The sequence below is a fragment of the Nelusetta ayraudi genome, unplaced genomic scaffold (assembly GCF_046127955.1).
Source record: "Nelusetta ayraudi isolate G7.1 ecotype Tasmania unplaced genomic scaffold, CSIRO-AGI_Nayr_v1 ptg000028l, whole genome shotgun sequence".
Lineage (NCBI taxonomy): Eukaryota > Metazoa > Chordata > Actinopteri > Tetraodontiformes > Monacanthidae > Nelusetta > Nelusetta ayraudi.
In genome coordinates, this window is record NW_027466078.1 from 2,437,501 (window position 1) to 2,457,128 (window position 19,628).

General features: G+C 49.5%; 2 protein-coding genes across 2 annotated transcripts in view; one reads left to right on the forward strand and one right to left on the reverse strand.

Moving 5' to 3' along the window:
* The window catches only part of marco (macrophage receptor with collagenous structure), a 7,682-nt gene extending 2,065 nt beyond the window's left edge, over positions 1–5,617 (forward strand). The window contains exons 4-13 of the mRNA XM_076030652.1: positions 1–67; positions 2,059–2,112; positions 2,509–2,589; positions 3,369–3,446; positions 3,527–3,571; positions 3,667–3,747; positions 3,874–3,909; positions 4,007–4,054; positions 4,899–5,063; positions 5,326–5,617. The exon at positions 1–67 is cut by the window's left edge and continues 54 nt beyond it. Coding sequence (XP_075886767.1) covers positions 1–67; positions 2,059–2,112; positions 2,509–2,589; positions 3,369–3,446; positions 3,527–3,571; positions 3,667–3,747; positions 3,874–3,909; positions 4,007–4,054; positions 4,899–5,063; positions 5,326–5,456 — 786 coding nt within the window. The 3' untranslated portion in view covers positions 5,457–5,617. The remainder of the gene's footprint in view (positions 68–2,058; positions 2,113–2,508; positions 2,590–3,368; positions 3,447–3,526; positions 3,572–3,666; positions 3,748–3,873; positions 3,910–4,006; positions 4,055–4,898; positions 5,064–5,325) is intronic.
* An 8,668-nt stretch (positions 5,618–14,285) lies between these two features.
* c1ql2 (complement component 1, q subcomponent-like 2) lies at positions 14,286–18,148 on the reverse strand. The gene is made up of 2 exons (XM_076030419.1): positions 17,398–18,148; positions 14,286–15,841 (listed from the first exon to the last, which is right to left on the reverse strand). The coding sequence occupies exons 1-2, from the start codon at positions 18,013–18,015 to the stop codon at positions 15,662–15,664; spliced, it is 798 nt and encodes a 265-aa protein (XP_075886534.1). The 5' UTR covers positions 18,016–18,148; the 3' UTR covers positions 14,286–15,661.
* Positions 18,149–19,628: the final 1,480 nt, after the last annotated feature.

Consider the following 19,628-nt stretch of genomic DNA (forward strand, 5'->3'; position numbering starts at 1 on the left):
AAGCAGCTCAACAGCAGTACCTACAGGCTGGAGGACAAACTAACTAACTTTGGTGGCGGTAAAGAAGGTAGGGTTAGAGGTCCAGCTAGCAGCTAATGGCTAGCCGAAAACCATTGTTCTCCTCCTCCTCCTCCTCCTCCTACTCCTCCTCATCATCATCATCATCATCATCATCATCATTAACATTATCATCATCATTTGTTGAGCACAGACAGAACATTTGCAGTAACTCATCTTAGAAAAATTGGAAGTTAGCTGTAGTTCTGGCTAGCTCTGGCTAGCGACACTGAAGGCTTCTTCTGTAATGTGGACGGTCACATGACTCTAATCAGGTCAGCTGAATGAGTCTTTTCTTTCTCACTGTACCTGAACGTGTCTGGAAACAGTCCGGCAACAGCATACCTAATTCTGGGTAGCAAAAGAAGTTGGTAGCTAGCTAGCTAACTGGCCTCCAGCTGTCTCTGTTAGTGTTGTTGCTGCTCAATAAAGATTTAGATGAATCTTCCTTATTGACAAAAGGCTGGCGACAGTGTAGCTAACTCTGGCTAGCATTAGTTCATGGGTCAGCAACCTTTACCACTCAAAGAGCCATTTTGACCTTTGCAACTGTCTCTTTCTTGGCGTTCTTACACCGCCCCCCACAGGTGAGAGACCGGAGAGAAAGCCAATTCGCATGTTATTTGACAGCAATGAAAATAAAGTACCCCGTTGGAATTTAAACATCGGGTGATTGGCGTTTGTACCAACCTTACCATATCTGACGATCTAGGGTGCGACAGGGTTACTAGAGCGCAATTTGCGCTTCTGACTCATTGGGTGCCACATTTCTGGGCGTTTTTGCGTCTGCATATCATTAGCGCAAAAACCTTTGTCGATACGACGTAAAGGTGACATTAAGTAAAGCCTCTTCTCTACTAAAATCAGCGCGTTGTCATCATGTTTTTTGGACACGGGACGTCACGCAATCGATCGGCATTTCGTCCGCGGACCAAACCCAGCGGGGTGTCACCCCCGTCGGGAAGCTGCCCCCCAGCAGCGCTGAAAGCGTTCAGCGCTGCTCGTCTGCTGACATCATCGCGCTGAGATCGCTTAGATGAAGTGCTACAGAATTCACTTTTGGCTCTAGAATCGTTCCGCGGCTATTTGCACAACATATATATGACTTGTTACGCTCAACGTCATCCCGTGTGGCAGGTAAAAAAGGTGGTGATGTCGCAGGTGTCCCAATTCCATCGCAAGCCTATCGGTGCAGTGCCGATCGGAGCCGATTATTACCCGGGTCGCTTGCCGGGTTGTTTGACCCGTTATGTCGTGGAACAGCGCAGCTCCGTGAGCCTGCTCCACTGCCACCAAATGCCGATTATCAGCAGGACATCATGTTTTTTGGCCAGTGGAGCAGGGGCTTATGTAACTCGAAGCAGAATTTCAAATTGGTTGTTTATCCACAACAAATTTTTTTTTTGCGTGCGTTCTTTGCCATCTTCGACGTGCTATGTTAGCGAGCTGCTACTACTGTAAATACACTGGGCTCCTGGTCTTCTTCTTCTTCTTCCGCCTTCAGGGAGTAAAACCACAGCGCCAAACATGGCCTGGCGTAAGTTCTTTCCAGCGTTTCTGTGTACATGCGGATATTTTTGGAGACGTGTAATCTCATGTTTTTCAAATGCTTTTCTTAACACGCTCGGTTTAAAAACAAAAAGTCTTCTTGTAAACAGGGCCATGAAAATGGCTAAAATGTATTTCCGTTTTATTAGGTTGTGAGTTTTATTTTTAATTTTTTTCAATGCTAAAGGGAGCCACTGTTGAAGCGCAGAAGAGCCGCATGCAGCTCCAGGGCCACGGTTTGCCGACCCTTGCACTCGTCGAAGGCAGCTAGCTAGCTAGCTAGCTAACTGGCCTCCAGCCATCTCTGTTAGGGTCGATTATGTCATCAATAAAGATTCACGTGAATCCTTTTTGTTGACAACTGTCAGAATTCAAGAGTTGCTGATTTGGTGGGCGCACTCATTGACCTTTGACTTGTCCCATTGATTTTGCCTTTTTTTCTTTTCCTCCTAGGTCCACCAGGTAGAGCCGGGTCTCCAGGAATGCCTGGTACACCTGGGCGGAAAGGTGAGTGTGTCACTGTGACTCTCTCTGTCTCTCTGTCTCTCTCTCTCTCTCTCTCTCCCTCATCCGCTGCAGACAGTTGCCTCCCACCCCCACACCGGTGATTTTGGGGCTGCTGCTGCTGCTGCTGCTGCTGTCGTTGGGGTGGCTGATGAAAAACAGCTGATTGATGGTTTGGACACACATACATACACGCACACATACTTGGTGTGTGTGTGTGTGTGTGTGTGTGTGTGTGTGTGTGTGTGTGTGTGTGTGTGTGTGTGAGAGAGAGAGAGAGATCTGCATCAGGATCCAGTCTGCTGATAGAAAACAGAGTGATGATGACCTTCAGGCTCTGACCTCTGAACCTGACTTTGACCCTCACCTGCTCCATCCACTCCTGGTCTGTCTTCTCAGGGGACGATGGTACTAAAGGACCGCCAGGGCTGAAAGGAGACCCAGGAGCCCCAGGAGAACCTGGAGGACCTGGAGCAGTTGGTCAGAGTTTTTTTTATTATTATTATTTTCCTCAGTGGTATTGTTGTTGTTGTTATTTTTGTTGTTGCTTAAATCTTCAGAACTCTTCGAAATGCCTAAAACTTGATGCTGCGCTCGACCTTCCACGCCATTGGAAGTTGGAAAACAAACTGATGCTGAGGGGCGGGGCTAACACTGGGCTGAGGGTGTGCTCACTGATCTGTGAGGCACCCTGTCTGACATCACAGAGGGCTGAATTTTTCAGCTAGCACTTTGTTCAAAGTGGAGGAAAAGTAAAGGGACAGGACAGAAACTCTGGTTCCTGGTGAAGGTTCCTGGTGAAGGTTCCCGCAGAGAATTCCTGGTGAAGGTTCCCGCAGAGAATTCCTGGTGAAGGTTCCAGTTGGAGGGTTCTGGTGCAGCTTCCTGGTAGAGGTTCTAGCAGGAGTTTTATGATAAAGGTTCCAACAGAAGGTTCATGCAGGAGGTTCCTGGTGGGGAGGCTCTCGCTTTCTGCTCCTCTTGTGTTCATTTTCTTGGAACTGAACCAGATTCTCATTATATCCAGATGAGGAATACGTTTCACCCCGAGCAGTAAAATGTTCCTCATTTTAGACGATGGACGGCGGCGGTAGCACCAGCCTGGCCTCTTGGTTTTTGGTTTCACATCAGCAGCTTGAAAAGAAAAATTTGATTTCATCTTATGAAAGGAGTTTCAGTTCATGCTCCTGGAAAATCGCTGATCCACTCTCTGAATTCCTGCTAATGTTTCTCCACTCTGTGTGTCTGTGCGCGTGAAGGACCGCCGGGATCAGCAGGGCCCCCTGGTGATCAAGGACCAGGAGCCAAGGGAGAGAAAGGAGACCTTGGGCTCCATGGTGAGGGTCTGACCTCCTCTTTGACTTGTTCCTGTGTGTGGTACCTGTGGTGACCAGGTGGTCTTGTCTTTTGGCTGCAGGTCTTCCTGGAGAGAAAGGAGACCAGGGAAGCGTCGGAGTTGAAGGTACCTGAGGGGGGTCACCTGACCTTTGATATGACCTCATTAGTTTTTTCTCCCCCTTCCTTTGTTGATTAATTGGATGGTTCTGCTTCTTCCAGGACCTCCTGGTCTGCCGGGTACTCCTGGAGATGTAGGATCTAACGGAATGCCTGGAGATCACGGTCCAATAGGAGCTCAAGGTGCTGTCACATAGTATCAATATTGCTCATCATAAGCCATACCCCTTCCTTTCTGTCAGTTCAGGACAGGGTGGCCGGGACCGTGGCCACTGTTTGATCTGACCCCTCTTGCTTGTTGGTCCGCAGGTCCTGATGGTCTTCCGGGATTCAACGGGACTCAAGGTGAGCCTGGTTGCCCCGGAATCTTCGGTCACAATCATTTTCAAATTTATTCCAAATCTCCAAATCACTAACAGCTTTTGTCATCTTTGGTCCTCAGGTCTTCCTGGACCCCCAGGACCCAAAGGAGTGTCAGGAAGTGGAGAGGGTAAGACCGTGCCCACCAATTTGCTTTTGGTGTGCTTTTGGTGACTGAGTCCACCAAACAGCAGCTTCCAACTGCTTCCTAGGGAGGCTTTGGCTAATGTTAGCGGTATTGCTCATGCGAGCGACAGGGCTAACGCTAGCTAGCCAACCCTGCCCAGACATGACGACAGTACAGTCACTTCTAACAATTTCACTTCTCCTTGAAATTTGGCGATTGGGGAAGAAAAATTTCTGCTTTTATTTTTCAAAGATTCACAAGTGAGTCATTGGTTCCACGTGACATCCTGCTCTTCTTATTCTGTAGGCCAAATAGTAACAGTGCCATCTAGTTTCAGAGAGAAAGGGCAAACACAAAGTCAGCGCTGTAGAGGAAATATTACTGGACTTCGGAGTTCTAAAGGTGGTGAAATTTGAAAAAAGCACGAGTTCTTTTTTTACTTGCTTATAATGCTCCAAAATAATTTGCACTCTTTGACCTCCAGGTTGGTGAAAGATTCATTTTTAACTGTTCTTTATGTTGTGATTTAAGGAATTTTCTTTTTGATAGATTTTTAAAAAATGATGTTTTATCTTTTGCTAAACTTATAGAAAAGGCCTGCTGGTACATGACACACCATTTTTATTTATATGTGTCCCTATTTTTAGTTTTGAGGTTGTGTTATGTTTTGCTATGTTCTGTGTTCTCGTGAATATCATGAATGTAATTATGGGAATATTTATTATTTGACTAATTTTATTAGTCAGCGTCAAATAAACCTGATGAGGGTTGGGCACCAGTCACAGTGGATGGCATTTAAATGAACAGATCAATCAATTAATCAATCAATAAAATGTGGGCCCACCAGTCAACGTGCGACTGGTCCCTGGGCCGACCCGGGGTCGGGTGGAGGTCAAGAACCAGGACCAGTGGGGAACCGTGTGCGACGACAACTTTGACATGACTGACGCCCGGGTGGTCTGCCGCATGCTGGGCTACACCGTCGCCACCACTTCCTACACTGCCCCCGCAGGTGAGAGACCGCCAGCGCACCACCACTTCCAGAACATAGCTAACGGTTGATTTGACGGGCAATGCTCGCGATCGCCTAAGAGTGGGAGGAAGGGAGGATGCGCCCAGTAGCCAGCAGGGGGCCTTCTAGACTTTTGATTTGGTTTCATCGCCAATAATTTTCACTCATTGAATTTTTAATTTTTAACTGAATTCTGTGAACCCCGTTGTGGCTCCACCGCGGGGCGCCTGGCTAATGGCTCCACGTTGCCCCCTGGCTGCAGGGACAGGGAAGATCTGGCTGAATGACCTGAAGTGCGTCGGCAGGGAGACAAACGTGTTCGACTGCCCGCATAGCGGATTGGGCGTCCACAACTGCGGCCACAGTGAGGACGTCGGCGTGAAGTGTGCCTAGGACGACGCCCCCTTTTCCCCCTCCACCGCCCCCCGCCGCCGAGGACACACTACCTTTTTGTTCCAAGTCCAGGAGGCTTGTTGAAAACTGCGCACAGCAGAAGATGAGCTTCAACATGTTGAAACAGTGGTCATGTGAAATAAAACGGCTTTCGGATCTTAGGTCTCCGTTGCTGGACTAAATTTGTGGCCTTTTCACACAAAATTGTCACGAGTTTTTTTTTCCTTTCTCGTATCTTTCTGTCCAATCTCACAACTCTTTTTCTGTCCTACCTGGTTCTGGACTGACCAACAGGTTCTGGTCAGACCACCTGCAGTTCTGGAACAGCTATGGGTTCAAGTTCTAAAACATAGACCCGGTCTGGTCCAGATCTGCCCCTGAACTCACTTCCTGTGCAGGTAGTGGGGTCAAAGGGTGCAGGTCCTCAGCTGGCCTCCGGGGACACTGTGGAGTCACATTTATCCACACAAACGTGCTGAAGGAGCTCAGCCTCCTGTCGCAATGACTTCTGATTGGCTGCTGACCGGCCCCGATAATGTCTGACAGCAGCTCAGCGTCCAATCAGCTGTCAAGAGGAAAAGTTCCACAGGGATGAAGGTTGGTGGCACAAGAAGCATCCAAAAATCACTCAACAGGAAGTTTCTGACCTCTTGAGCCAAACACACACACACACACACGCGCGCGCACACACGTACGGACAGCTTCCAGGTCCTCTGTGCGAGTCCATGACTGGTTTTAATGGGACAGATTTATTCTCCTGCTGATGAGATTCTCCGTCCAGGTTTCTGTGATTCAACGTTCTTGCCAGAGGAGGCAGAGGACAAGATCAAAGATTAATCAGATTAATCTCCTCCAATGGGGGGAAAAATGAAACGCAGCTTTTAATCGCGGCCGTCTGCTGTGACTGATGAGCTGCCGCCGCGCTGGCCGTTTCATTTTGGGAAGAGGTGGGGGTGGGGGTGGGGGGGGGGGTGCAATTGATTCACAGCCAATCCATCCCCTGCCTCACCCCTCCCCCTCACGCCTCTCCGCCCCCTATCACTGAGAGGATGGTGAGCTCATTGTCATGCAGCAGCCTCATCCTGCTGCAAACAGACAGTAGGGGGCGTCACAGCTACTGTCTCACCACCCACCCACCCCCCCCCACACACACACACACACACCCCGCCCCCCCACCTACGAGGGTCAGTGTACCCCTGTGTAATTGGGGGATGACAGGGATAAATAATGAATGATGGGAAGGAGCAGGGGCTGATGGGTAATGAGGGCGCCCCCTGCTGGCCTCCTCACCTCCGTTTAGCCGGATATTCATGAGCGGCGCATCAGCGAGTCCTCTGAGTGACCGTGGGGAACCCCACACCCCTACTCTCACTCCCCTCCAACACCTGTCCACTCCTGACTGACGGCCACGCAGGACGACGCCCTCTTCTGTCAGCTGGTGTTTCAGCACCTGGACCTGGAGGTCAAGAGGGAAAGGTGGAGGTCAGGTGACGCAGGAGACACCATCACACAGGTGCAGGAGGTGTAAAGTCACAAGTGATCCACGGATCAGGACTTGGCAGGCGTCAATTTCTGGATGTGAGAACCTCCCCCCCCCCCCCCCCCCCCTGACGGCCAATCATCTGTCATGACAAGCCAGAGCCTCGCCCCCTGGCTGCAGGGATCCGCCACGTTGGTAACGTCATCCATCACTCATCCAGGAGTGAAAGCTTTTCCACACCATCAAACTTCTGCTGCTAAGTAAGGCTAACCGTTGCTTACTGCAGTTGACTCTGATGCTAAGTGACGCTACCTGCTGCTAACTGATTTTAACTGACACTACCTGCTGCTAACTGATGCTAACTGCCGCCACCTGCCGCTAAATACCTGATGCTGTCTGACTCTCACCGTAAACTGTATACTAAGAAAAGTAAATGTTCCCATGAAATGATAATAAAGTTATTCTACAAAGTTGTGTTTTTTCACGTCACGTTACCTCCACTTGGTTGCGTTGCTTCCATTGTTGTATATCACGGTAAAGGTTTTTTCCAATCATATGTCAGCTCGCTGGTGTTGTAAGGTTTGTCCGCAGTAAGTGAACGCACCACCGTCAGTTGCGGGAGCCAATCAGATCTCGAGTCTGCAATGCCAAGGCCAGCTCGCTGGCTTTACGCTGAACTTCACACGTACGCGTCCTGTGATTGGATAACCACTGAGGCCTAGCGGACTGATCTCAACCTCTCTGTTTGCCGCCGCAACGAACCCACTATGGCCGCAGAAGACAAAGATTTAGTTGCCGAATTATCTGCAATTTATAATGTAAATAATGTGGCTTCATCTCTGCCAACATGTTCAATTTTTTGATAATTTAATAGTTGAATAGTTTGTTTCATTCATTGTCATCTCGTTGGTCTCATTCAAACCTGCAACAATGAGTAGTTTTTTGGATAAGTTTGGTCAAGAGTTTAAGCTCACAGAGTGTAGTTTTGGTGAACTTATTAAAACGTTATTTGTAAGTTTTGACAGTATCAGTCATCAAGAAATGATGTGCAAAATCACTCCGCCATTGGAAATAGTCCCCTGCATGACCGACTGTACAGCTTGAACAACAACAAAGTGGTTTTTGTTGTTGTTGTTTTTTTTTTTTAGCAAACTGGTGCCGTCAGCTGCAAGTCATTTAGCCGGGGACCCTCCCACCGCTGCATGACCCCACAGTGCCCCCATCTGTCCGCCCCTGAACTCGGCTCATCATGAGCACTTCCCGCAGCTCATTAGACATCCTCATCTTCCATTCGCCGCTATGCAGCTGCTAACCTCTGGGTGCCACCCAGCAGGAGGGGCATTGCCACCTCATTGGTATACAGACCAGCTAGCGGTGTCGCTAAAGGGCAGGCAAACAGCAGCAGGGGCCAGTGTGTGTGTGTGTGTGTGTGTGTGTGTGTGTGTGTGTGTGTGCAGTGTCATTATCCTGTCTTAATTGCAGGTCAGTGGCTGAATCTCGATATTAATGAGGCTAAGACCCTCCCTTTCCTGTGCCTCGCCTGGTAATGGTAGCTCATTAGCTCCAGTAACAGTTAGCTACCTCCACTGATGGTCACATAACCATCCTCAGCCTCACTTCCAGCCTTGTTTCTGACAGAGCCAAAGTCCTCCCAGTGTCCCCCTAGTGAGCCCCTGGTGTTCCCCTTGTGGCCCCCCTGTGGACCCCTTGTGGCCCCCTGGTGGCTGGTAGTGGCAGTGGAGTCTCTGCTTTCAGTGGAAGTTCACCACCAGGTAATGGTTTAATTGCCAGATGATGAGATAACCTTTTCGTCTTCCACAATATTTAACAATGTTTTAGCAGATGAGAGACAGCAGGGGGCGCTAACCAAAGCTAAAGCTAACCTGCTTGTACATGAACAGGAGGGAAGAAAGAGGCTCCTCCACCTCCCTTCCACTGCTGGACCATCACTCATCTCGCCGTTCAGTGAGCGCTTTTTCCAACATCTCTCTGACATTCTGCTGCCCCCCTGCCCCCCCCCCCGGGGCCGTCCGCAACAGAAGCTTCTTAGCGTTGAGATTAGCCACAGTTCACCAGGGGGCCCCGCCGCTCACTCGCTCGCACGCCGTTGTCGCCCCGCAGTTGATGGATCTCCGGCTCTCAGCATCGCGGCCTCATTTCAAACGGCCGCCATGAATAGAGAAGTGACACGTGTGAGGACGAGTGGCCTGTTAGCGCTGATTCACGAGGCCCCGCCTCGAAATCAGCCACAGGGACGGAGAACATAACTCAGGCCGAGTGCATACGTCTCGCTCAGCCCGCAGCCGGCGGCAAATGTGACGTCCAACAGGGGTCAGCGAGGAGGCCACGAGGAGAAGGAGCGACGGCGGAGGAATGGAAATGTGTCCTTTAATATGCCGTGTAAATCATCAGTCTTTATTTACTGGCAGTGAGAGGAGGCGCTTTGAAGGGGCAGAATTAGATTCACCTCGCTGGAGAGCCGCAGTCTTAAAAAGGAAATAAAGCTGTGGCAATGAAAATCCACAGGAGAAGGAAAAAAAACGGCTGATGTTGTTTCCTCTGCAGCCTCGGGTCAAAAGTTCGGATTTAAACTGATAAAAACTGACATGTGATAGATTTTATGCTAGCAGCCGCAGAAACGCAGGTACAGCGCTGCTACGTAAAGTCACCAGCTCCAGTGGCTAACGGCACTGCTAGGTAAAGCCAACACCTTCAGTGGCTAACACCGCTGCCAGATAAAGTCACCAGCTCAAGTAGCTAATTGCTCAGGTAGCTAAGGGCTGCGGCATCTAAGGGCTATCTATGGTAGCTAAAGGCTCGTTTAGCTAACAGGTCAGGTACTAATGGCACCGGTAGATAACAGCAGCGCTAGTGGTTTCCTCCTCTGTGTTTCCTTGCCGCCGAAATTCATAGCGAACTGGATCGACTTCTTTACTCACCGACACCGTCATCACGTCGTCACGTCATCACATCGTCACGTACCGTCATCTCCCATTTTATCGAGCCCTGGGGCCTTAATGGAACGCACCATGAGTGTATCTGACCTCTGACCTCAAGAGGAACGCCTGGAGGAAGCGGCGTGAGATATGAGTGGAGGTATGCGGCTGTGAACGGAGGAGCAAACAGAGCCGCTAACGAGTAAACACGCTAAGAAGCTTAACATTTGTTTGCACAAAGACTCGACGGCGGCCTCCCCCCTACCCTCCATCCATCGCAGTGACAGCGTCCATTACCAGATGTTGACGGTGAGACATTCTGGGCCGTTTATTTTTAGACGACAGTGGATTATTTTTCATCCCGAGGAGACGAGCAGTGAGCTAAATATGCACGGTGGCGTCCAGGAGGTCTCCTTTGTTCCGCCATGACCACTTTTCATCAAACTCCGTCTCAGCGTGATGGCGCAGCGAGGTGTCAGTGTGGGGGGGCAGAGACTGGCCAGGATGTAGCCCCAACTCCACCCACTAAGGGCGCTTTTCCAGCTTTTGCCAGCCCATCACGGTACGGTACAGCGCGGTTGGAACACATTTCCATCGTACCTGTACCTGAGCGTGGGCGGAGTCACGGCCGCAAGGCGAACCGAAGGTCCTTGGATGTTTTTGTGCCTCCCGTGTCCCCGAAACAATTGGATTTACTTGTAGAACTTAGAATGATTTTGTTTCATACTGTTGACTTGTGTCAAAACACTGTCCTAGCAGTGAAAATGTAGAAGCTGAAACGATCACCTGAGTCTCACAGTCCTTTATTATTAGACAAGAATTAGGCTGAACAAACCTCTCCGTTCCACTCCGACCGTTTCATTGCGTGTCACTCCGTCCGTCCAGCTCTCTTTGAGCTTTTTCTTCGGCCACGGAGAACAGAAATGTCTGTAGTTCTTCGTTCGCCCATGGTACAGTTTCAAAAGCATTTCAGTTTTTAATATGTGAAAATGTAAAAATCCACACGCGGGGCATTTAAAAAAGACTCCCTTTGGCTTTCGTCAAAACTCTTACCCAATCAGTGCCCTGCACGTTGCCTCGTCACCCTTATGGTCTCGGCTCAACACGCTTGTCTCCCCAACGCAGCAGCTACCAAAATCATAACCCTTGGAACCATGTTGGCGCCTGTGGAAATGCCTGATCACCGAGCTGTACCGTACCGAGCTAGCACCTAGCAAGCCTATGGAAAAACGCCCTAAGAGGTCCAGGTCCATCTCCATGGCCACCGGGATCGTCTTGGGTTCTTTCGCTATAGCTCAGCCCCTGGCTGGTGATGTGCTGAACTCCAGCCATCATGTGGCCGCGACGAGTAGCCAGGTCCAATCAGGTCACAGCCGGCCGAGTGAAGCTGATGCCTGGCTGGCTCAAAACAAGAAAAAAAATGGGATCATGTCTTTCCTCCCACTGTAGTAGCTTGACAAGGGTATCGAAACACATCGCCTCGGGGGGCGGAGCCACTTGTCCTTCCTTAAACAGCCCTTCAGTGATGGCTGCTGGGCGCAGAAAGAGAAGAACAACAGTGACGAGGCCTCTCCCAGGGGGAGGGAGAGGGAGAAGTGGAAAGGAAGGGGTGCCAACTTTAAATATAGATGCGGCCCGGGGGGGGGCGGGGCTCAGCTGTGGCAGCGGCGGCGCCGTCAGACTGCCTGCAGCAGCTTCCTAAAAACGGTGAGCGGCGCCTCAGCATCAGAGGGGTGGAGCCAACGTGAGCCGGTGAAAACAGTTAAGGTCAGGCGTGTTAGCGTGTTAGCGTGTGGCGTAAGCCGCCTTCCTTGTAAAAGACAGAGAGTGATGCGTTGTCCTCTTGGCGATGTGGCACAGGAAACACGTGACTCCCATACCCCCCCCCCCAGAACTCCCTGCCCCCTCCCGCGGGTGTCAGTCTAGACCAGGAAGTCACACACGGCCTGAAGAAGATGGGAGAAAGTCACGTGACCTGACTGGTCAGCGGTGATAGAAAAACAAGTCAAAAACGACCACACCACTGAAAGTACCTCTGCAGAACTTTAGGGGGCAGAGCTGTCTGTGGGTGGGTACACTGTGAGGGACATGTTAGGACTCCACTTCCCAGCAGGCAACAGCAGCCGCCTCAGAGAGTCTTGAAGTTCACCAGAATGTCACAGTTCAGAGGGACAGAGGAGGGAGGGGCCTTAACAGTGCCAACCGCCTGCCCTCTCAGGCTTGTTGCTGTATGTTGCATCATTGAGCTCCGAAGCGAATGGCTTATAGTAGCCGTGCTGTTGTTCACATCAGCTTTTTGTTGTTGTTGTTGTTTTGGTGTTTAATGCTTTAAAAGACGGTTGGGGCTTGAAAACTACTGCTACCAGTTAGCAACAAGCTTACTGCGGAGAATCACAATGCAACGGTCGAATCAAGTGTTTTGTTTGCTTTTTGACTCATAACAAGTTGTGTTCTTATCCACATCAGTCTTTTATTTATTATTTATTTTAAAAAGCAGGCAGGCTTCAATATTGACAGTTTGCATCCTGTGAGTCGTATTGGCCCTGGTACGGGTGGCTAGTTAGCAGGCTAGCCTGGCAATAAAAACCAGTGGGGGAAAAAACACAGCACAACAGTTGAATCAAGTGTTTTGTTTGTTGTTTGTTTTTTTTTTACTCTTCTGGCTTTTTTTTTTTTTTTTTTGCTTTTTTTTTAGCTCAGCAAAATTCTTCTTGGACTGAAGCAACTGGTCACCCAGGGGAACAAGTTCTGGTCTAGGCTATCTGGGCTGCTACCTGTTTTCCTGAAGAAGCTTCACTGTGATGACATGGCCTTGGACTGGACACACACACACACACACACACACACACACACACACACACACACGTGCTTTCTATTTTAATGTGCACCCCTGCTGTCAGGAGGAGTTAGCAGCCCCGCAGCCCGGCGCGAGTTGAGGTGACAGTGAGCGTCTTGTTTTATTGCGGTGGCGGCGGCGCCTGCTTCTCGGAGGTTCAGGTGTCACTCACATAAAGCCGGAGGCACCTGGCGGCTCCAGGGCCCCAGGGCTCCGCCCACAAATTGTCTTTTTTTTATCTCCCCCAGCTGGCACTTTGATATTTGGCTCCGGCGCCGTAAAAAAAAACAAAAAAAAACCTGTTGACTCTCTTTTGGCGAGCAGGCAGTGAGAGAGAGAGAGAGAGAGTGGTAGAAAATGAAAGTGAGAGAGGTGTAAGAAAGAGCTGAAGACTGAGAGAAAGAGAGAAAGAGAGAAATGGAGAGAGAGAGAGCGAGAGAGAGAGAGAGAGAGAGAGAGAGAGGGGGAGGGAGGGAGGGAGAGGGGCGCTGTGGGTAGAGAAGGGGGCGGGGCCGACCAGGCAGCGACTGATTGTAATCGAGAGTTTGAAAAAAAAACAACACACCCGATAAACGGGTGGACGAGTTGAGAGGGTTGGACTGGTCACATGACCTGCTGAGGTCCATAGCACAGGAACTCCACCCATGACGGAGCGTATGTAGAACTTGGCCTGTCCACTGTGACTACGGTAGGAGACGTGTGGACTGTATTTCCTCCGTCTAAAACCATTGACAGCGGACAGCATGAAGCCAAATAGATTATTATGGTTGTCACTTACAGACAGCACTGCTGTCTGTAAGAGTTATATGAGTTGTTGCTGCTCAATTTGAAGTTATTATTATCTATTGATTTTCATTTTATTTTATTTTTTAGCTTTAAATAATTCAATCAGGCGGTCAAAAATGTCATTGTGTAGTTTAAATCTTTTTTATTATTATTATTATTTCAGGCAAAATTACGCACTTTTCTGTTGAAAATGATGCACGGTTTCTGTAACAGACGAACGAACCATGTTAATAAAGTTATTTGTTGTAAGTTGATCTATATTTCATTCTTCTTTTTTTTCTTTTTTTTTTCTTTAACGTTAATAAGGAATCAATGCTACGCAGAGGTGTACTTACAACAGTTTTATAGACAAATTATACTATTTGTAGTATGCGGAGTGAGTGCTGGAGGAGGAGCAGCGATGTACTGTAGGAGGAGCAGCAGACAACACAACATCCAACATCACCTCTGAGCCTGAAACCCAGTTTGTTCTACATCTGCTGACACCTACTGGCTGTATGTGATGTAGCGCTTTATAAATCAGAGCTGATTGATTGATCGATTGATTGATTGACCACAGCAACCAAACCAACATTTGTTGTTTAGCAATTGTTTTTTTCTTTTAGCTTAACAAAAACAAAGTCAGTTTGGATCTTCTTGCTAGCTGGGGATGCTAACTAACGCCACCAAACAGGAAGTAAATACTCAATCGTGCATGTTTTTTTTTTTTTTTTTCATTCAGCCTCGGAGATTCAAGAAATGGGCTTGGGCTCGGCCTCCTTGCGCACATTGACTCCAGCAGCCTCGTAGGAAAAACTTTGTCATTTATTGAAACGAGCAAATGACAGAAACAAAACACATCCAGACATTGTTGCACCACTTGGTGGACAGTTAGCATAGCTGGACAGTTAGCGTAGCATAAATACATCAGTGCAATACATACGTAGCGGCAGTGTGTGTGTGTTTATATATGATATCTATATAATATACGTTTCGTGCAGAACAGAGCATCACTTGACACTGGAACAGACGATGGAAGCACCCCCACACAGCAGTAGCGTAGTATTACGTTAGCATCTTTCTTGAGGAGTGTTCAGAGACAGGAAGCTTGTGGGAGGAGCCAATTTCTTTTTTTATTCTTTCAGATTCCAGCAGGACGACTGACAACTTGAGGCTGACACTGGCTAGCTAGCTAACATGACACCTAAGATACTACGTCTCTTAAATGCAGCTTCTGCACCAGTAACTCTGTGTGTGTGTGTGTGTGTGTGTGTGTGTGTGTGTGTGTGTGTGTGTGTGTGTGTGTGTGAAAGAGAGAGAGAGAGAGAGAGAGAGAGAGATGTTGAATAAGCAGTTTGTGTTTCTCTGAGCTCCACTAGTTGACATCCCTTCCGGACAGCTTCTGGTCCGGTCCTGGTCCTGGTCCTGGTCCTGGTTCTGCTCCTCAGACAGCTGCTGTGTGTGACGTGTCAGCAGTGAGGACAACATGCAGGCATCACAAACACAACAAGGTCCAGTGTAAACTCGGGCAGGACTCCAGGTCAAGACCTGCAGTCTGAGTGTCAGCCGCTCTGTCACGGATCCGGATCACAGAGTCCGGAGCGGGTGGGCGGGACAATGATGGGTTGGTGAGAGTCAGACGGGTTGAGGTTGATAATGTCCCACTGGAGAGATTAATAATCCAGATTAACGTGTGGAGAGCAGATTGTTCCCTTCGCCGGTTCGTCTGTTGGTGCCGGGTCAGAGGTTGCGGGTCAGAGTTTCCGGAACACTGCTAAGTGGTGCTGGGTCAGCGGGGCCGGATCATTTGTTTCAGAGTCAGTCTGGGCCGAGTGTTTGGTTCCGATGTCAGTGGTTCCGGGTCAGTAGGGCCAGGTTGAGAGGTGCCGGGTCAATGGTTCCCGGTCAGTCTGGGCTGGGTCAGTGGTTCCAGGGCAGCGGGAGAAAGTCAGTGGGTCTGTATCAGTGATCAGTGGTTCTGGATTAATAGTTCTGAGTCAGTGGTTCTGTGGTCAGTAGCTCCGAGATCAGTGGTTCTGTGGTCAGTGGTTCTGGATCAGTGGTCCAAGGTCAGTCGTTCCAGGTCAGTCTGGGCTGTGTCATTGGTTCTGGGATCAGTCGTTTAGTGGTCAGTGGTTTCAGGTCAGTCTGGGCTTGCCTCAGTGGTTTGGGAGTCATTGGTTCCGGGTCAGTCTGGGTAGAGCAGGAAGCCGGAGAAAGTGCTGTACTTGTTGTTGTTTCCTCCATGGGCCTTGCCGCCGTCCAGCTTGACATAGATCTCGTCCCCAGAGTCCAGGTGCAGGACCACGCTGTTGCTGGCGTAGTCGTAGTTCTGGTCGGCGTCCTGGGCGATGGCGCTGGCCCGGACCTGCCACGGGTCACAGCAGAAACAGCTTTAACCCACAGACAGTCGACCCTTCGGGAGGGTTTCTGTCAAATAGTCTAAAACTCTACGCAGCCATTTGACAGAATATCAGATTAAAATCAGATTAACGAGCTGCTCGTGGCTGCATGTCTCCTGGGAGGCAAATCTGTTCTGCACAGTTGGCTCTTCCCCCCCACAGGAGACTGGCCAGCAGCAGGACCAGCTGGGACCAGAGTCCTGCCGCTGAGCCAAGCAGGGAGTCGAACCCTCAAACTACATTAGAACTCTGAGCTGGGCTAAATCTCATTTCAAGTGGTTTGGATGGTTTTATGCTCGTCCTAATTGTTGAAATAGAAAAAAAAAAATCAACAACAACACAAAAACAGGATTAACTAAAGAAAGCAGCAGAACGACTGCATTTTTAAATGAAGAGTGTTTGACTGCAGAAATCTGAGAGCAAAAAGAACTTCAATTATTCTGCCACAATTGAGAACTACGGAAGCGCAATGCTGCCACCCAAGAAAAAAAAAAACAAAAAAACGGGGCTCAGAATGACATTATAACGTGATACTTTCACGTTTTTACGTGATAATTTTTTACGTTTTAATGTAAAAAAAAAAGCATCACGTTAAAACGCGAAACTGTCACGTTTTAACGTAAAAATGTTCGCGTTTTTACGCCACACGTTTATTATCTCGTATAGGCATGATGTAGTACGGAAGCACATTGCTGCCACCCTAGAAAAAAAAAAACAGGGCTCAGTATCACGTTAGTACGTGAAACTATCACATTTTAACGTAAAAGTTCGCGTTTTTACGTGATCATTTCATTAATTTCATAATGAATGTAAACTAAATGGAGTGAGGCAAACAGAGGCACCATGTCTCGTCTGCATGAGTCGATTAAACTGTATTTTAAACTTGGTTTGAGGCATGGTTGAGATCTTCAATTTATTAAGCACCATCGATGAAATTAACATAAGTTTGCGTACTTTGAGGAGGATTTTGAGATGTATGTGTTGGAACTCGCAGCTCGTCCATAGTTGGCGGGAAATACTTGATACCGTTTCTTTCTTTAATAACTTCTCTTTTTTAGATATATCACATGAAAACTTTCGTGGGCAGAGCTCTTCTTTCACGGTATGGGAACATCCCATAATACAACAGAGAACAACAAAACGCGCTAATACACCTTATTGGCGTGAGTGGATCATGTGACCCCCACTGGCTGATTAACTTCAAAATAAAATCATAAAACAAAATAATACGAGAACATACAAAATCCAACAGTATGGGATTGTATCGTAGGAAGAATGAATCCGACCCGATTGAAGTTGCGTCGTTTTCTCATTGATCAGCTGGAGGGACACAGAAGGCTCCATGGGTACAAGTTCCACCATCTCAACTGCATCCTAATTTTCACGTTATAACGTGAAAATTATCACGTAAAAACGTGAAACAATCACGTAAAAACGTGGTACTGAGCCCTGTTTTTTTTTTTTTTTTTCCAGGGTGGCAGCAATACGCTTCCGTAGAGAACAACTGATAACACGGTCCTACCTGCCCGTTCTTGCACAGGTCGGCCCACATACTGGTCCCGTCGCCGCCGCGCATCAACACGTGGTAGGTGAAGTAGTAGATACCGGACACTTGGCAGGTGAACTTGCCGGTGCTCGGGTCGTAGTGGTTCCCCAGATTGGTCACGATGTCGTCGAACCGCAGCACCTCGTAGCCCTCGTGCGGGTTCTTCAGACCCACGTAGAAGGCGATCTTGGCGCCGCCCAGGACAGAGCCGTGCGGCGGCTCCTCCCCGCCGGTGCCGGTGTCGTCCCGAGCCGTGTCCGCCGCCGCCGCAGCCACCACCGGGTGTCCGGTCCGCCCAGAGTCCCCCCTTCCCCCCGGGGGACCCCTCGGACCGGGTGGTCCCGGCTCGCCCGGCGGCCCCCTGGGTCCGGGCTTCCCCGGCCTGCCCGTCTCTCCCTTGGTGCCCTGGACCAGGGTCGGGGACGCGACGGGGACGGCGCCCAGATCCTGCAGCACCTCCAGCGCCGTTGCGCTCGGCTTGGCGGCGCCGTATGGGTCGCAGATCATCCGGCAGGTGCCCATCATCTCGTAGTGCGCCTCGGTCCCGGAACTCCGCACCAGCAGCGGGATGGCCACGATCAGCGCCAGGACCATGACTACTCCGACTGCCACGGCCACGCTCCTCTTCCTCCGCAGGGTCCGGGACGCGAGCGCGAGGTAGTCCGGCTTCCGTTGGGACGGAATGGTGACCGAGAGTCCTAAGCCCCACGAGACCTTCGGGGGGGGCGAAAGGAAGAGCAGCAGGTGGTGCAGCAGCAGCAGCGGGGATAGGAGGAGGTGCCGCCTGCGGGGTCCAGCGGTGCTTCACGCAGCAGCGGGACGGGACGGTGCGTGGTGGAGGCGCGCGAACGCGGCGGATCTATGCGCGTCGAGACACCGCTGGCGCGGTTTTGTGCGTCTCCCTCGGTGGCGGCGCGCGAGCATTTGACGTCACAGGCCCGAGGAGAAGCCTGTTGCAATTTGGATTAAGCCAGTAATCATGTCATCTGTATGTATGAAAGAAAAAAAAAACTTCCTCCTCAACTTCCTCCCGACGGGAGTTTTCAGCACGAGACTGAACGAGTCTGACCTAGCATGAGCGAGTCTGTCTTGACGAGCAACCTGGAGGGGAGACAGGGAAGTTCTCCAGGGACCGTCCAGCTAAATCTTCTGCTGGAGAGCTGTCTGTGTGTGTGTGTGTGTGTGTGTGTGTGTGTGTGTGTGTGTGTGTGTGTGTGTGTGTGTGTGTGTGTGTTGAGAGGAGATGACTCAGTCATGAATCGTTGATATTGTACATACAGTCTTTTTTTTTTTTTTTTTTTTTTATTGAACCTTTGGTTCTTTTCTATCTATTTCAAGACTTTCCATGACATCACTTGTTTACTTGGGACTGACTTTGATTTGGTTCTCTTTTAAAGTACTCACTGACTCTAGTTCGGACTCAGATTCTTTGACTGACTCTTTAACTTTAATGACTCTGATTATTTTACTCAGACTCTGATTCTGGCTCTCAGACTCTCTGTTTGGCCCTGTTTGCACTTGGTCATTTCAAGTGTTTTTCGTGTTCCGATCGGCAAAAATCACACGAAGTAATCGAGTGGAAACAGTCCAAATCCGTATCGTCATCCGATCACTCAAACCATCTCGGGAAGGTGGTTTCGACGCTTCGCATAGCATAGCATTCCTCACGGACGTGTGAACCGAATGCAATCTCAGTCCACATTAAAGACCGCCTACTCCACTCGCCTCTCCTGCGTACGTACTTGGTCGGCGCCCCACCTCCCGCCATCGTCGTTATAAAGTTACACACAAGAAGCGAAAACAAATCATTTTTTGGACTCTTTTATTAGGATGCTAGTAAAGTTCATTCCGCATTAGCGTATTTTGTCAGTGGAGCAGCGGTCGCAGTTTCCCACGTATGAGATTAAATGTGCGACGTTGCATCCGAAAATTTGCCAGCCACTGTTGAGCCGAAAATGAAGTCATCACCACTCTGTCCAACCAAGTCGTTACTCCTCGTTCGGATCCATACGCATCTTTCTGGTTCCGCGACTATCACAGCAGAGACAAATGCTGCAGCCCTCTTTCTTCTCCATGCTGCTCTTCTCTTTAGTCGGCGCTCTAACACCATTAACCGGCTTTGTCCACGACTTCCGATAATACGGACGAGCTGCAGTAGCATTAAAACGAGTGACTTGAGCTGTGCCTCAATTCAGGTTCTGCACCCT

What these genes read in the sequence shown, in the direction of transcription:
- c1ql2 (XM_076030419.1), bottom strand. Translation starts at nt 18,015, where the DNA reads ATGGTCCTGGCGCTGATCGTGGCCATCCCGCTGCTGGTGCGGAGTTCC. An exon ending in ACCTGTGCAAGAACGGGCAG is followed by an intron (nt 15,842 to 17,397) that starts GTAGGACCGTGT and finishes GACCCGTGGCAG; the next exon opens with GTCCGGGCCAGCGCCATCGC.